The 13,730-nt window shown below is 40.1% G+C and overlaps 1 protein-coding gene across 3 annotated transcripts in view; it reads right to left on the bottom strand.

Annotated features, from left to right (window-relative positions):
• The window catches only part of HECTD4 (HECT domain E3 ubiquitin protein ligase 4), a 147,260-nt gene extending 134,391 nt beyond the window's left edge, over window positions 1-12,869 (bottom strand). For all 3 annotated transcript variants that reach the window (XM_075898745.1, XM_075898744.1, XM_014572912.3), the window contains exon 1: window positions 12,450-12,869. In XM_075898745.1, the coding sequence (XP_075754860.1) occupies window positions 12,450-12,617 (168 nt within the window). In that variant the 5' untranslated portion in view covers window positions 12,618-12,869. The remainder of the gene's footprint in view (window positions 1-12,449) is intronic.
• Window positions 12,870-13,730: the final 861 nt, after the last annotated feature.

Raw genomic sequence — 13,730 nt, forward strand, 5'->3', positions numbered from 1 at the left:
AATATTTTTGAAGTGCTCTACTTATGTAAGACTATATAGCATTAATTATAACATTATAGCCCACTATTTACAATATATTTTGTCTTCTTTAAAACCTGTTAAAGCTTTATATGATATCACCATTAGTGGTGACTCCTTGCACCTTCACAAGCCAAATACTTCACAGGTCAGTACCTGGATATGAAATAGAGTTGTGTAGGAAGTGACCATTTAGCAGATAGCAAATTTTCTTCAAATAAGCACTACATCAATGTGTAAGCACAAAAAAGTGCATACAATGCTGCTAGAGATGTCAACTTTTGAACAACAACAGACCCCTCTTCCACTTAAACATATTAAATATCTCCTGGGGCATTTTTCCTGAAGAGTGAGGGTGTTAACTTATTTCAACTTTATCTACATTTCCAATTTCTGAATTGGAAGACTGGGGGTTCAGACTTAACAATGTGTTAAGTAAGATGTTAAACATCATTTGGTATTAGCCATATACTTCCCTAGTAGGAGGCATTTTTGTTAATACACTATAACCTCTGTAGTCTGGATGTTCTTAATTCAGGAACACCCATGCATGGTGCAGACCCTCGCAGGCAGAGATGAATGCTTCTCTGTGTGCTGCCGCGCCTCCTCCCCCTTAGCTGGGGGAATGGCACCTCAGCAACGTGTTCTTTCGGAATCTGTTCCCCGTTGAACCCATAACAGTGGGGTGGGGGTGACTGGGAACACCGGGAAAGTGCCCTACTCTCATCCCCCTCACTCCTTCTCTGGCTCAGCAAAATATTCAATCTGGCAAACCCGGTTTCCCAGGATTGTCCGATTAAAGAGGTTCAAGTGTACTGGTGTATCTAAGCAACCATCAAGACCACTCACTATCATTATGCTAAAATGGTTTCTTTGTAGACATTCCCATAATGTAACTGTTCCAATGTAGTGCATTTGAATTAGTAGCATGAGCTGTACTTACTTTATGGAGCATTTCATGCTCAAGAAATTAATTTTACTGACCTACTTAACCTAGAAAGGAAGTGAGAAATTTGTTAAAGAAATTTTATGGATTTGAAAAAAGGTGTTAATTAAAATGTAATAGAACGTAGAAGTACTAGGAAAAATAATCTGATGTATTTATTTCCCACTCAGACCACAGGTATTATAAATAGAATTGATAAGAAGATGTCCTCTTTTCTCTGTTGAATTATAGCCCTATAGTTTTTGAAACGTCTAGATAGGAGTCACTTATTTCTCCACATAATCAATTTAAGAAGAGAATCCTTATTCCACTTACATAGCACAATACCTTGGAAATTGTAATGCACTTCACAAACATCCTCTGAATTAAACACATTTTACACAGCCAAGTAAAGAATCCACCTTTTTAACTTCCAGCTCCATCCCATTATCATTATCTCATCACCACCCAGCACATATAAGATATATGGAGTGTTGCTTTCTTATGTGGTTCTTATACTTTAACCAAAAAGCTAGTGGGGGGATAAAAAGGGGAAGGGATTCAAAGTTTCCAAATTGTTCTGTGATAGAAATATCAGAATTTCTTAGATTAAGATATTCTTGCAAAGTAAAATGGATAGCAAGATACCAACATTTCAACTGCTCCAAAAAGCTATATTGTGTATAAACTCTCAGCCCTCAGCATGGTGGATGTGTCACTATGTTATGATCTAGCTTTTCTATTTAACACAATTTCTGAAGAGATCCAACAAGAATCACACTAAAGCTTTCTAGGGTAGTAAGCAATAGCTCCCACAAACACTACAGAATCAGCTCCATACACCATTTATTCCAAGCATATGCCAAGCTCAATAAGTAAAGGATATGTTCTTAAAATCTGCTCTTAACAGAGATGGAAAGAAAAACACAAACTGGGTAAGATGATGTGACAGAAGTACACTGGTGTTTCACTACCCTGCATCAGCTACTTTTATTAAGCCTGACATACCATGACAAAGTATGTTAAGGATGGTGAGTATTTATTTAAAAGCTGACATGCAATATACCATTTGAAATCTATTAACACTGGTCAGTAACATCACGTGAAATGTTTGTAACAACACTGCAGTGAAATTATGAATACATACTGATATTACTATAAATCAACAAAGGAGACAATAGAATTCTCTATATAAAGCAAAAATAAAATACGGTGGCAGATGCCCAGACAAGAAAAGAGGGTTCTGATCTGCTGGCTCTGGATCAGTCAGGGACTAACAGGGCTGCAATTTTGTAGGGGGAGGCGTGACCCTAACAGCACCTCTATGCCAGATAGTAAGACATGCCCTGATATGTAGCAATGAGTTCATGAGCCTGACCATCTCAGGGTACCTCATCCATGTTGTCATAATTTGTATCTAAAATAGGTCATATAAAGTATCATATGCAAACTGGAGACACACTGGTAATTAATATCATTGTGAAATGTCTATCTAACACTATATGATGAATTATGGATACTAATAATATGCTTTAAAAATCTATGACCAAACAAAGGAAGAAACAGGTTCTCCCTCACACAGAAGACAGCAATATTCCTGCTAGGAACTTAAGCAAGATGTGACCCACACCCAAAAAAGAAAATCCTATTTACATACAAATCAACAGAGCAATGAGATATCCACAAGAAGACAATAGCACGAGATCATCTGGGGGGGGGGGGGGGAGAGAAAATAGTGAGTTTGGGAAGATAAAAGAAACTATCTTGACAGACACAAGGAGTCTTGCAAGCTGTGAAAGATGGGTCTTTCAATTAAAGCGGTTGAATATAGGTGAGAAACCTGCTTAAATAAAGATCTTTCACCTAGGATTACAAAGGAAGCCAGTACCTTGTATTTTTGCAGATCATCCTGATGGTAAGAAATTTGGCCATGGTTGGAAAAAAAAAAGATTTATTGGAAATCTACCTTGACCCCAGGCTGTAGCTTAAGTGACTTTTACTTGTATTTACTTCTAAACACTGTGATTTATCCCTTGTACTTGAAATCTCTCTCTCTTCAATTAAATAAACCTGTTTCATTTTTATGCTATATCAGTCCAGGTCTGTGTTTGACTTGCAGTTAAAGAAAAAGCTTTAACTTTTGTCTCTTTAAAGAAGTGGTGCCCCTTATTACTCCGCCAAACGTTCCCACAGAAGACTAAATATGACAAAAATACATTATGTTTTTGGCAGTGTCTGGGAAATCAGGCATGCAACTCCAATAATTCCAGTAGTATATCTGGAATTCCACACTAAACAGCTCTAAAATGTACATGACACTGGAATGTGGAACAGCATCCCACATATTTGATTAGTTTATGATCAGAAAACTTGTATAATAGGTAAAATTTTTAGTGAAAAGCACTATTTAATTTGTCAGCTAATAAGAACAGCCATACTGGGTCAGACCACAGGTCCATCTATCCCAGTACCCTATTCTGCCGACAGTGGCCACTGCCAGGTGTCCCAGAGGGACTGAATTGAACAGACAATGATCGAACAGGCGATTTCTCTTCTGCCATCCATCTCCACTGTCTGACAAACAGAGGCTAAGGACACCATTCTTTACCCATCCTGGCTAATAGCCATTTAAGGACTTAACCTCCATGAATTTATCTAGTTCTCTTTTAAACACTTTTATAGTCCTAGCCTTCACAACCTCCTCAGGCAAGGAGTTCCACAGATTGACTATGTGTTGTGTGAAGAAGAACTTCCTTTTATTCATTTTAAACCTGCTGCCCATTAGTTTCATTTGGTGGCCCCTAGTTCTTACATTATGGGAACAAGTAAATAAATTTTCCTTATTCACCTTCTCCACACTACTCATGATTTTATAGATCTCTATCATATCCCCCGTCTCCTCTTTTCCAAGCTGAAAAGTCCCAGTCTCTTTAACCACTCCTCATGGGGGGTGGGGTTGCGACTTCTTTGGAGGATAGAGACATAATTCAAAATGACCTTAGCAAGTTAGAGAAATGGTCAGAGGTAAACAGGATGAGGTTTAATAAAGAGAAATGCAAAGTGCTCCACTTAGGAAGGAACAATCAGTTCCATACATACAAGATGGGAAGCGACTATCTAGGAAGGAGCATGGCGGAAAGGGATCTAGGGGTCATAGTGGACCACAAGTTGAATATGAGTCAACAGTGTGATGTTGTTGCAAAAAAAGCAAATATGATTCTAGGTTGTATCAACAGGTGTTTGGTAAGCAAAACTCGTGAAGTCATTCTGCCGCTCTACTCTGCGCTAGTTTGGCCTCAGCTGGAATACTGCGTCTAGTTCTGGGTGCCACATTTCAAGAAAGATGTGGAGAAATTGGAAAGGGTACAGAGAAGAGCGACAAGAATGATTAAAGGTTTAGAGAACATGACCTATGAAGCCAGGCTTCATGAACTGGGCTTGTTTAGTTTGGAAAAAAGAAGATTAAGGGGGGACATGATAGCGGTTTTCAAATATCTAAAAGGGTGTCACAAGGAGGAAGGAGAAAATTTGTTCCTCTTGGTTTCTGAGGACAGGACAAGGAGTAATGGGCTTAAAGTGCAGCAGGGGAGGTTTAGATTGGACATTAGGAAAAAATTCCTAACTGTCAGGGTGGTCAAATATTGGAATAAATTGCCAAGGGAGGTGGTGGAATCTCCCTCTCTGGAGATATTTAAGAACAGGTTGGATAGACATCTGTCAGGGATGGTGTAGACGGAACTTGGTCCTGCCTTGAGGGTGGGGGGCTGGACTCGATGACCTCTCGAGGTCCCTTCCAGTCCTATTATTCTATGATTCTATGATATGGGACCTGTTCCAAACCCCTAATCATTTTAGTTGTCCTTTCCGGACCTTTTCTAATGCCAGTATATCTTTTTTGAGATGAGGAGACCACATCTATACACAGTATTCAAGATGTGGGTGTACCACGGATTTATATACGGGCAATAAGATATTCTCTGTCTTATTCTCTATGCCTTTTTTTAATGATTTGTAACATCCTGTTTGCTTTTTTGATTGCCGCTGCACACTGCGTGGACGTCTTCAGAGAACTATCCATGATGACTCCAAGATCTCTTTCCTGATATGATAGGGGCTAATTTAGCTACAACTAATTATATGTATAGTTGGGGTTATTTTTTCCAATGTGCATTATTTTACATTTATCCACATTAAATTTCGTTTGCCATTTTGTGTCCCAGTCACTTAGTTTGGTGGGATCTTTTTGAAGTTCTTCACAGTCTGCTTTGGTCTTAACTACCGTGAGCAGTTTAGTATCGTCTACAAATTTTGCCACCTCACTGTTTACCCTTTTCTCCAGATCATTTATGAATAAGTTGAATACCACTGGTCCTAGGATTGACCCTTGGGCAACACCACTAGCTACCCCTCTCCATTCTGAAAATTTACCATTTATTCCTACCCTTTGTTTCCTGTCTTTTAACCAGTAATCAGTCCATGAAAGGATCTTCTCTCTTATCCCATGACAACTTAATTTACATAAGAGCCTTTGGTGAGGGACCTTGTCAAAGGCTTTCTGGAAATCTAAGTACACTATATCTACTGGATCCCCCTTGTCCACATGTTTGTTGACCCTTCAAAGAACTCTAATAGATTAGTAAGACATGATTTCCCTTTACAGAAACCATGTTGACTTTTGTCCCACAAATTATGTTCTTCTATGTGTCTGACAATTTTATTCTTTACTGTTGTTTCAACTAATTTGTCTGGTACTGACAGACTTAAATTCAGATTTACAAGTTTTAGAGTTTGAGACTTAATTTTTACTAAATACCCAGGAATTTAGGAAGAAATCAGCAATAAGCAGGCTTGGGACAAATCCTCTACATTTAAAGAGGAATTAATATAATTCAGAAGCAAGTATGTCTTTGCACCAACTTGCAGAGCTCAGGCTCCAGATTCTGTTAAAAGCCTCAGCCCAGTACTGAACAAGGAATCATGGATCCCTAATACCCATATACAGAAACTGGTCTTCACTAAACATAGTCAATGGACATGCCAATGGGATGAAAACACGGACACGTAGGAGACAGCTCTTTAACTCCACCCTGATATCTTCCCCTCTGGTGAGAGTCCCATTGTAACCAATTGCTCTAAAAGGAAAAAAATATGCAGGGAGAGGGGGAGGATAGGTTGTTTTTTGCCAAGATTTTTCTAACATGTACTTATTGGCTCTGGTCTTTCATCATTGCACTCAGTTCTGTAGAAATATCACTACCTGCACATGTCTGACTTACTATGTTTCAACATTGCTTAAGCCCTGTATAGTACAAGTGCTTTTATGAAGACAACATATGAAGGGTTTCTTGTCTTTATGTTAGATGAATGAATCTCACCATCTGTGGTTAACAAGCCGTTATGCACCTTCTATTGGCTAAAGACACTTCATCAGGAGTGAACAAGTTACATTTTAAGCAATGTTCATTCATTATCTTGTTCAACTTAATTTCATACTGTTGCTTTAAGTAAAGAGATTTCTAACGAGGCATCTCCAATGGGTTACTCATGTGGCCAGTATGCTCTGGGTTTGCCTTTATGTAAAAGAGCAACCCTATACACGTTGCATACCAACAGTCTAAGTTACAAAAGACTAAATGTAATCCTATCTTCATATGTAGAATCTCTTTCCCAAGTCCAGTAGCATCCAATATTAAAACAACAAACAGACTAATTTAACCATTAGCCAATAATTTGCATCATTCCATAATAAAAATAACACAGGGGCAAGATAAATGACAATATATTTTATTAGACAAACTTCTGTAGGTGGAATGTACAAGTTTTCAAGCTACATGGAAATCTTCACTCATGTGTAAAAATTAATTAGCCAAGAGCTTTCTAATTTTTTTTATTTAAAAATTAAGTGAATGCGTCACTCAAATGTTCTCATACCTACTTTACTAAACAATCAGAAAGATTTTGCCTTGCTACAGTTATTTTGAAAAATTGGCATCAAAATTCTTTTATACCAACTAGTTCAAGGTATTTGTGGTCAGTCACATCTTCAAACTAGTTATAGCTTCTGTTAAAATCAAACAAAAAATAATATACATGGAACTGAAATAACTCAACAAGTCTAATGTTGCAACCTTGCTGTAATTTTTCAACTAGCAGTCTGAAGTTGTATTATGCCAATTATTATACTGAATTAGCTTGAGGCTTTGCATTGTGAAAGCAATCACTTTTCTGCATATCAGGAATTGTAGTTATCTCAAAAAGATAGAAATCTTTTGCACAGATTATACCCTCCAATTTTCTTCCATTTGTGAAATATAAAAATTGTTTTCAATTTAATTTATTTTAGGTGCTCGATTACTTCCCCATTTACTATCTGCTACATTTTTATGAGGATGCTACTGCTCAAAATTCAGGTTGCTGGGACACCCGAATAGACTGGACAATTTATACAGACTAGCTAAATCACAATGAAGAGCAATACCAAGAGAATCAGTACAACTCATCTTCATAAGCACCAAATTCAGTGTAACTATGAGATTTCAAATGATTTTAGAGAGAGATTCTCCTAAAATTAATGCAGACAGCTCAAACTGAATCTCTCATATTTAGTCATACCAAGCAGTACTTTGCTCCGCAAATAATCCCAGTGAGTCTACTAAAAAGGGAATACTCCTGGAGTAAGATAATACTCAGCTTGAACAAGAGGGGAAAATGTGGAACCTTTATTAGTAAACATTGCCTTGACTTTTCTTTCTTGTATTAACCGAAGTAGTTGTATATCTAAATTTTTCCTCCTGACCCAATAGAAATTACTACTTAAAAGTGTATATAAATTATGGACTCTCTAAAAAGCATTACACAAATGAATTTCTAGTAATAAGATAGTGTTCATTTTTATCTGCAAATACTAACCATCTTTATATTTCATGTTCTTCAATCAATAATATTGTGTATGAAAAATGCTATAATAATATTGATTTTATATTTGATGTATATATACATACGTAATTTTAAAATTTGAAACAAATGCCAAATAATACATATGATTTTAAAATTGTTACATAATACTCTTGCTTTATGCCATTTCTCCTAACAATATAACTAGTCTTTCAGCTCTGTAACACAATACTTAACAGGATGCACTTTCAATTTATAATCAGAATTCTGGTATTGTTCTAGTTTTTCTATCTCCTCCTTCAAAATCTCTGATTCATATTATACTGTATATAGAAGCATGATTAACAGTTGAAAGCATGAACCATGTTTCCCTGGTAGGAGCACTATAAATTGAATCACTTACTTTAAAACATGCCATAGGAGAAATAAGAAAAAAAAATTAAATGTATGCATGCAATCTAATATACAAAATATCCTTAATATCCTTCACAGTATAAAAAAGGACACATAAATGTAATATAGCTTTTGTACCTACACTACTTTTGCTAACAATCCTACTGTCTCTCAACAAAGGTTTAAAATATACAGATAATAAAAGAAAAATCTACATAGGAAGTTTTAATTTATATTAATATGAAAATATTGATTTGGCTTTTTATTATTTATATGTTTGGATTCAGATTACTAAAAGGGGGAATACCAGACCCTCATCCTGCAAACACTACTGAGTAAGACAGTAGTAGTATCACTGAAGTTGGTGATAGGCAATATGCTTAGAAATACAGTAGATGTTTGCAAAATCAATCCAGAAAAATGCTTTAATATTTTCCAGATGTGGTAGCTAGATTATTATTTTAAATGAAGTTGTGCATGCTGCTGATCTATAATTTGGACTAGTGCCATTCAAAGGATTTTTTTTAGTGTGACTGAAATCTAAATAAAGGTAACTGGTGATACAAAATATTTAACAGTAGAATTCACACTGGAGAGCAAGTCAAACTGTTGGTCAGATGGGCCAACACTGCAGGATTGCTTTCAGAAGAAAGAACAATAATGGGTTAAAAAATTCACTCAGAAAACAAATAAGTAATTTGTCCTGATGAGCTTAAAGTACTGTCAACTTCTTCAGAATTTAAGCTTTCATTTTTTAATTATTACACTTCATGCCCATATGGTGGCAAAAATAACCTTCCAAATGTGAATGAGATAGCAAACTGATGCAGTGTCCTCTTTTTAGGCAGCACTGCTACTTTCAAGATTCATGATGATTTAATACAGGCTGCTGCTTAGGAAAGCTCTGTCTACTAGCAGAGACAGCAGCCCGTGGGGGGGTCCAAGCTGACTGCAGACGGAGGCTGCTGCCACAGACCAGTCTCTTTCCATGGGGAGTCCAGACCCCCCCCCCCCGCCGCGGACAGGGGCTGCTACTACCTCAGGCCGCTGCAGCAATGTGGGGTGGCAGGCAGCTGGTCTGTGCAGGCAGCTGGTTTTTAAACTGGCTCCCCTGGCGGACTGGCTCCTGCCCACTATCCCACACTGCTGCTTCTGATGCAAAGGCAGCAGCACCAGGTAGAAGGGGACTCCCCAAGAGTGGAGCCAGAGTGCAAGCTGCCAGCCCTGCTGCCAGGAACTATTGATTAGTCATGTAACCTCTAAGATTTCATGCGATTACATGACTATTCAACTACATGATCTCTACCATCGCTAATGGAGACATGGCCTAGCTAGCTGGCTGCAGGAGAAGAAACACTTCTAGCTCCAAGAACAAGGTCCGTAATGAAGGCCATTAAGAGAGGATGTCCAAATGACTGCTATTTTTCTTAGGCAGAAATATAAAGTTTAAAATATTTAAGAATTTAGGATAGCAATGGAACTTTTTTCACTTTTCGCTGAAAATACGGACATTTTATAGAGCATATATTTACTTTGTATGTGCACAGACATAAAAGTTTAAAACAGCTTATTTATTAAAACACTGAAATTTGGAAACTAATCTTTAAAAAAGATACAAGGTAAGAGAGCTAGAATAATTTTTACGGTGGTGTTGCTGATAATAGAAACCATGTATTAAATTCTTACTATTACTTGAAGCCACAGGGTACACGACAGCATCCCCCGCACACATTTCTTTAGCACTACTGCAATAGGAACATATTTTCTCCTGTGTGTGTATAGATTTAATGACCTTCCATTTAAAAACTCATCAATATTAATCAAAGAAGAAGTAACATATCTTCTCTATCCCAGTTAAAATTTCTTTATTATATAATAAATTAGAATAGCAATGGCTCAATCTACTATATGTATATATATCCATGCATCTAAAATATTTATAATGTATTCTCTATTGCAACAAATCCAGTACAACTTACTAGAGAAAGATAGGAGTTGTATATAAAATGCAGAGTAGAAGTTATATGCAAGGTACTAAAAATTTGTAGCAGAAAGGTACTGAACAATATTAGAAGTCATTTAAGATCTCAACTGATCAAAATTCAGGCCAGAAGCACTATACTAATCCAATTTTTAAAACTAAGGTATCTCTTCCTTGGTGTCTTAGTGCTCCCCCATTACAAATCAACAGAACAAAGCTATCATAGCAGACTGCTATTTTTAAGTTTCATACTCAATGCACACACAGCACTCAAATGCCATCCTTTCCATTTCAGAGTGTTTTGGTTGTTATTTTAAACCACACTCACAGAATGCTAACAACCCCTTACACAACTTGCAATAAAACACATGATGACCTTTCCTGCTCTGCTCCATTCCTCTCCCTCTAAATAACGTGCCCTAAAATTATTAGAGATAAATAAGGTTCCAATACCAAGACCCTTTATGTCAAGTATCATTTTAGAGCAAGTTTTTGATCTAGTTTGTAAAATAATGAAAATAAACTTAAAAAAACCAACAAATAGTCTGGTAGCACTTTAAAGACTAACAAAACATGTAGATGGTATCATGATCTTCCATGGACACACATCTGAAAAAGTGGGTTGTGCCCACGAAAGCTCATGATACTATCTATATGTTCTGTTAGTCTTTAAAGTGATACCAAACTATTTGTTGTTTTTTAAGTTTATCTTGTACAGACTAACTCGGCTACCCCCTGAAGCTTATGAAAATAAGAACATATCAAAGAAAAAAATTGGAATCCTTTTGTAGTGTGTGAGAGAACAAGCACACTAGAGATCTAAGAATGCCCAAGACATCACTACACTACAGTAACTAAATGATTTGCTCACTACTGCCTCCACGAGTATACAGTGAGGGTTAAAGCAATTTCTGAAAACATGTTTAATTGAAAATCAAAGTGCATGCATATCACAAGAGAGGAGTCACAGCCTTAGAGATATAATAAATAAATCAATAGGAGATATCACACAAATAGGGAGAGCCTTGTATGTTGGGTTACTTGTGCCAATATATATTTCATGATAATCATACAGACCCCCCTCAATGACATTTCACAGAGCATAAAGAGTCAGAGTCAGCAAAAAATAATAATAATAATAATAACCTTCCTTTTTTTAAATAAAGCTGGGGGGAAATCTCAAACAGCAGATTTAACTTCCTGTCACCAGAATTTAGCAATAATATTGTCAAGACTGCAGACTTCTGCATCTACTGTGGCTTATGGGTTCTTGGCAACACCTGGGTTTGCAGCCAAAGCTTCACTAGAGGGGCTGCAGCTTAACAAATGCCTTTGATCTAACAGGGCAGACAACTAAAGCTCCTGCTGAACCATCCTCACGTAGGTAGATAACACTGCTCTGCTTCTCTGACAAAGGCTCTATGTCATTGCAAGGCACAGTGACAGGGAGAGAGGGTGGGGTGATAGGAGGACGAGAAGAAAGATATCCAGAAAGAGGCAGACGACTACCGAATCCATGCAATCTATACACAGTCACAGGAAACCCCACTGGAAAAAAATAAAGATGCCTATTTTACATAATGTACAGATTCACACAGCTGTCTGCACAATTCGTCTTTCACCAGAGCTAATAACATTTGTGGGAGGAGCCAAAGCAATGATGAATAATCCAGCTGTTTCCCTTGCTTTTTAATAATAATCGTTACAAGAGCCTATATACCTTACCTAGATAACCCAAGTAACCCAGACGCTTTACACTAAGACAAATAGATGTAATTACTAAACATATAACAACCAATAAAATCAGCAAAAACCATGAATAAAAATCAATACATCAAAGGCCATTCTAGAATTCACTGATTTGTTTCATCCCTACCGATTCAAACCAAGGGGATTTTGCTTCAATCCTTCACCCTCCATCTTCACTCCCTCTCCATCCCACAACTTCAACACCCTCCCCATTCGGTTAGGGGCTGATTGGTTCAGGATATTTTTAGAGCTCTGGTTTTTAGGGCGCCCCCCCAAGTCATCCATCACCTTCTTGCCTCCACCTCTCTTCACCCCATTTTCCCCAACCTCTCTGTGTCAATTCTCCCCTCTCCCTCCGGCTCTTTATCAACACCCTCCCGACCTCCATCCTCGCCCAGTCGTCCAGCCCCCTCCCAGGGCATCTTTCTCTTCATCCTCTCCCTGCCTCGCCCCCTCCCGGCAGGGTGCGGGGTGGGGGAGGGGGCTCACCTCCAGCTCGGTGTCCGCGGGTTCGGCCACCCCGATGATCTCGCTGGGCAGCTCGGCCAGGTCGGTGACCCGGATCAGCCCGTCGTGCAGGAAGATGGTCTCCTCCTTCACCGAGAGCCACTGGGCCGAGTCCGCGGCCGCAGCCGCGGCGGCCGCCGGGGACCCCATGGGGCTGGCAGCGGGCGAGCCTGGGGCAGAGGAGAGGCGGGTCCCGCTACGCCCCCATGGCGAGGGGAGATGGGCAGGGAGAGGGGCCCTCGCGCGGGGCGCCAGGGGACCCTGGCGGGAAGGGGCCGGGGGCGAGCCCGGGGACAGGGATCTCCAGCGGCGGCCGTGCGCAGGGCGCAGCTCCTGCTCCCCTCCTCACACACACAGGTGACAGCACGACGCCATATTGCGGGCTGCGGCGGGCCCGGCATGCCCCGCGCCGGGAACAATGCCCCCTCCCCCCGCGGCTCCCAGCGCCCCGCCCCCCGCGCCAGGCCCCGCCCCCGGCCTGCAGGCGCCTCCCACTCAAAGCTGGCCCCTCAGGCGCGCCCTCAGCCCGAGTGGCCAGAAGCCGCCACACACCCCCGGCCATGCCCCCCCCCCCCACACGCTCCTCGTCTGCCCCTCCCACTTCCCCAGCCCCTGCTAGCCCCCTTCCCTCATGCTCCTTCCCTCCCCCAGCCCCTCTGCTGCCCCCCACCCCTGCCTCCCCTTTGCTCCCCCAGTTCCCCCCCTCACTCCGCTCCCTTCCCCTCTGCCTCTCCCTTCACTCTCCCCCAGCTGCCCTCCCTTACCTTGCCTGACCGCACATCTCCTCTCCTGCCCTACTAACCTCCCCTTCTCCCAGCTCCCGTCAACCCCATCCTGGCTCTACCACCTCCTGCCTATCCCATGCCACTCCTCCAAGCCCCCCCCCCCCCCCGCTTCCCATCTTCCTATGCTCCCCCTCGCCTGCCCTTTCCCTTCACTGTTTCCCACCCCACTGCAGCCCTTGCATATTCCATTTTGCTTTTCGCTAGTAAATTGCTGCGGCAGCAAAAAGTGGTGGCCGTTTGTATTCTAATGAAGCACTAGATATTTAAATCCCCGCTTCATTAGCAATTTTGGTATGTCTAATTTACATCTTTCTGGGACAGAGGGATGTAGTCTAGACATATCCCTAGAGTTATCATGACCACATGCAGATGTATTTAGATTTCATTCCTATACCGTCTCCACACTAACGGGCACCTTCCAAAACTCAAGCTCTTTTGACATGCATTTAAAAACTCAAAGGAATCCAAAATTAAAATT

The sequence above is a fragment of the Pelodiscus sinensis genome, chromosome 15, assembly GCF_049634645.1.
Source record: "Pelodiscus sinensis isolate JC-2024 chromosome 15, ASM4963464v1, whole genome shotgun sequence".
NCBI lineage: Eukaryota > Metazoa > Chordata > Testudines > Trionychidae > Pelodiscus > Pelodiscus sinensis.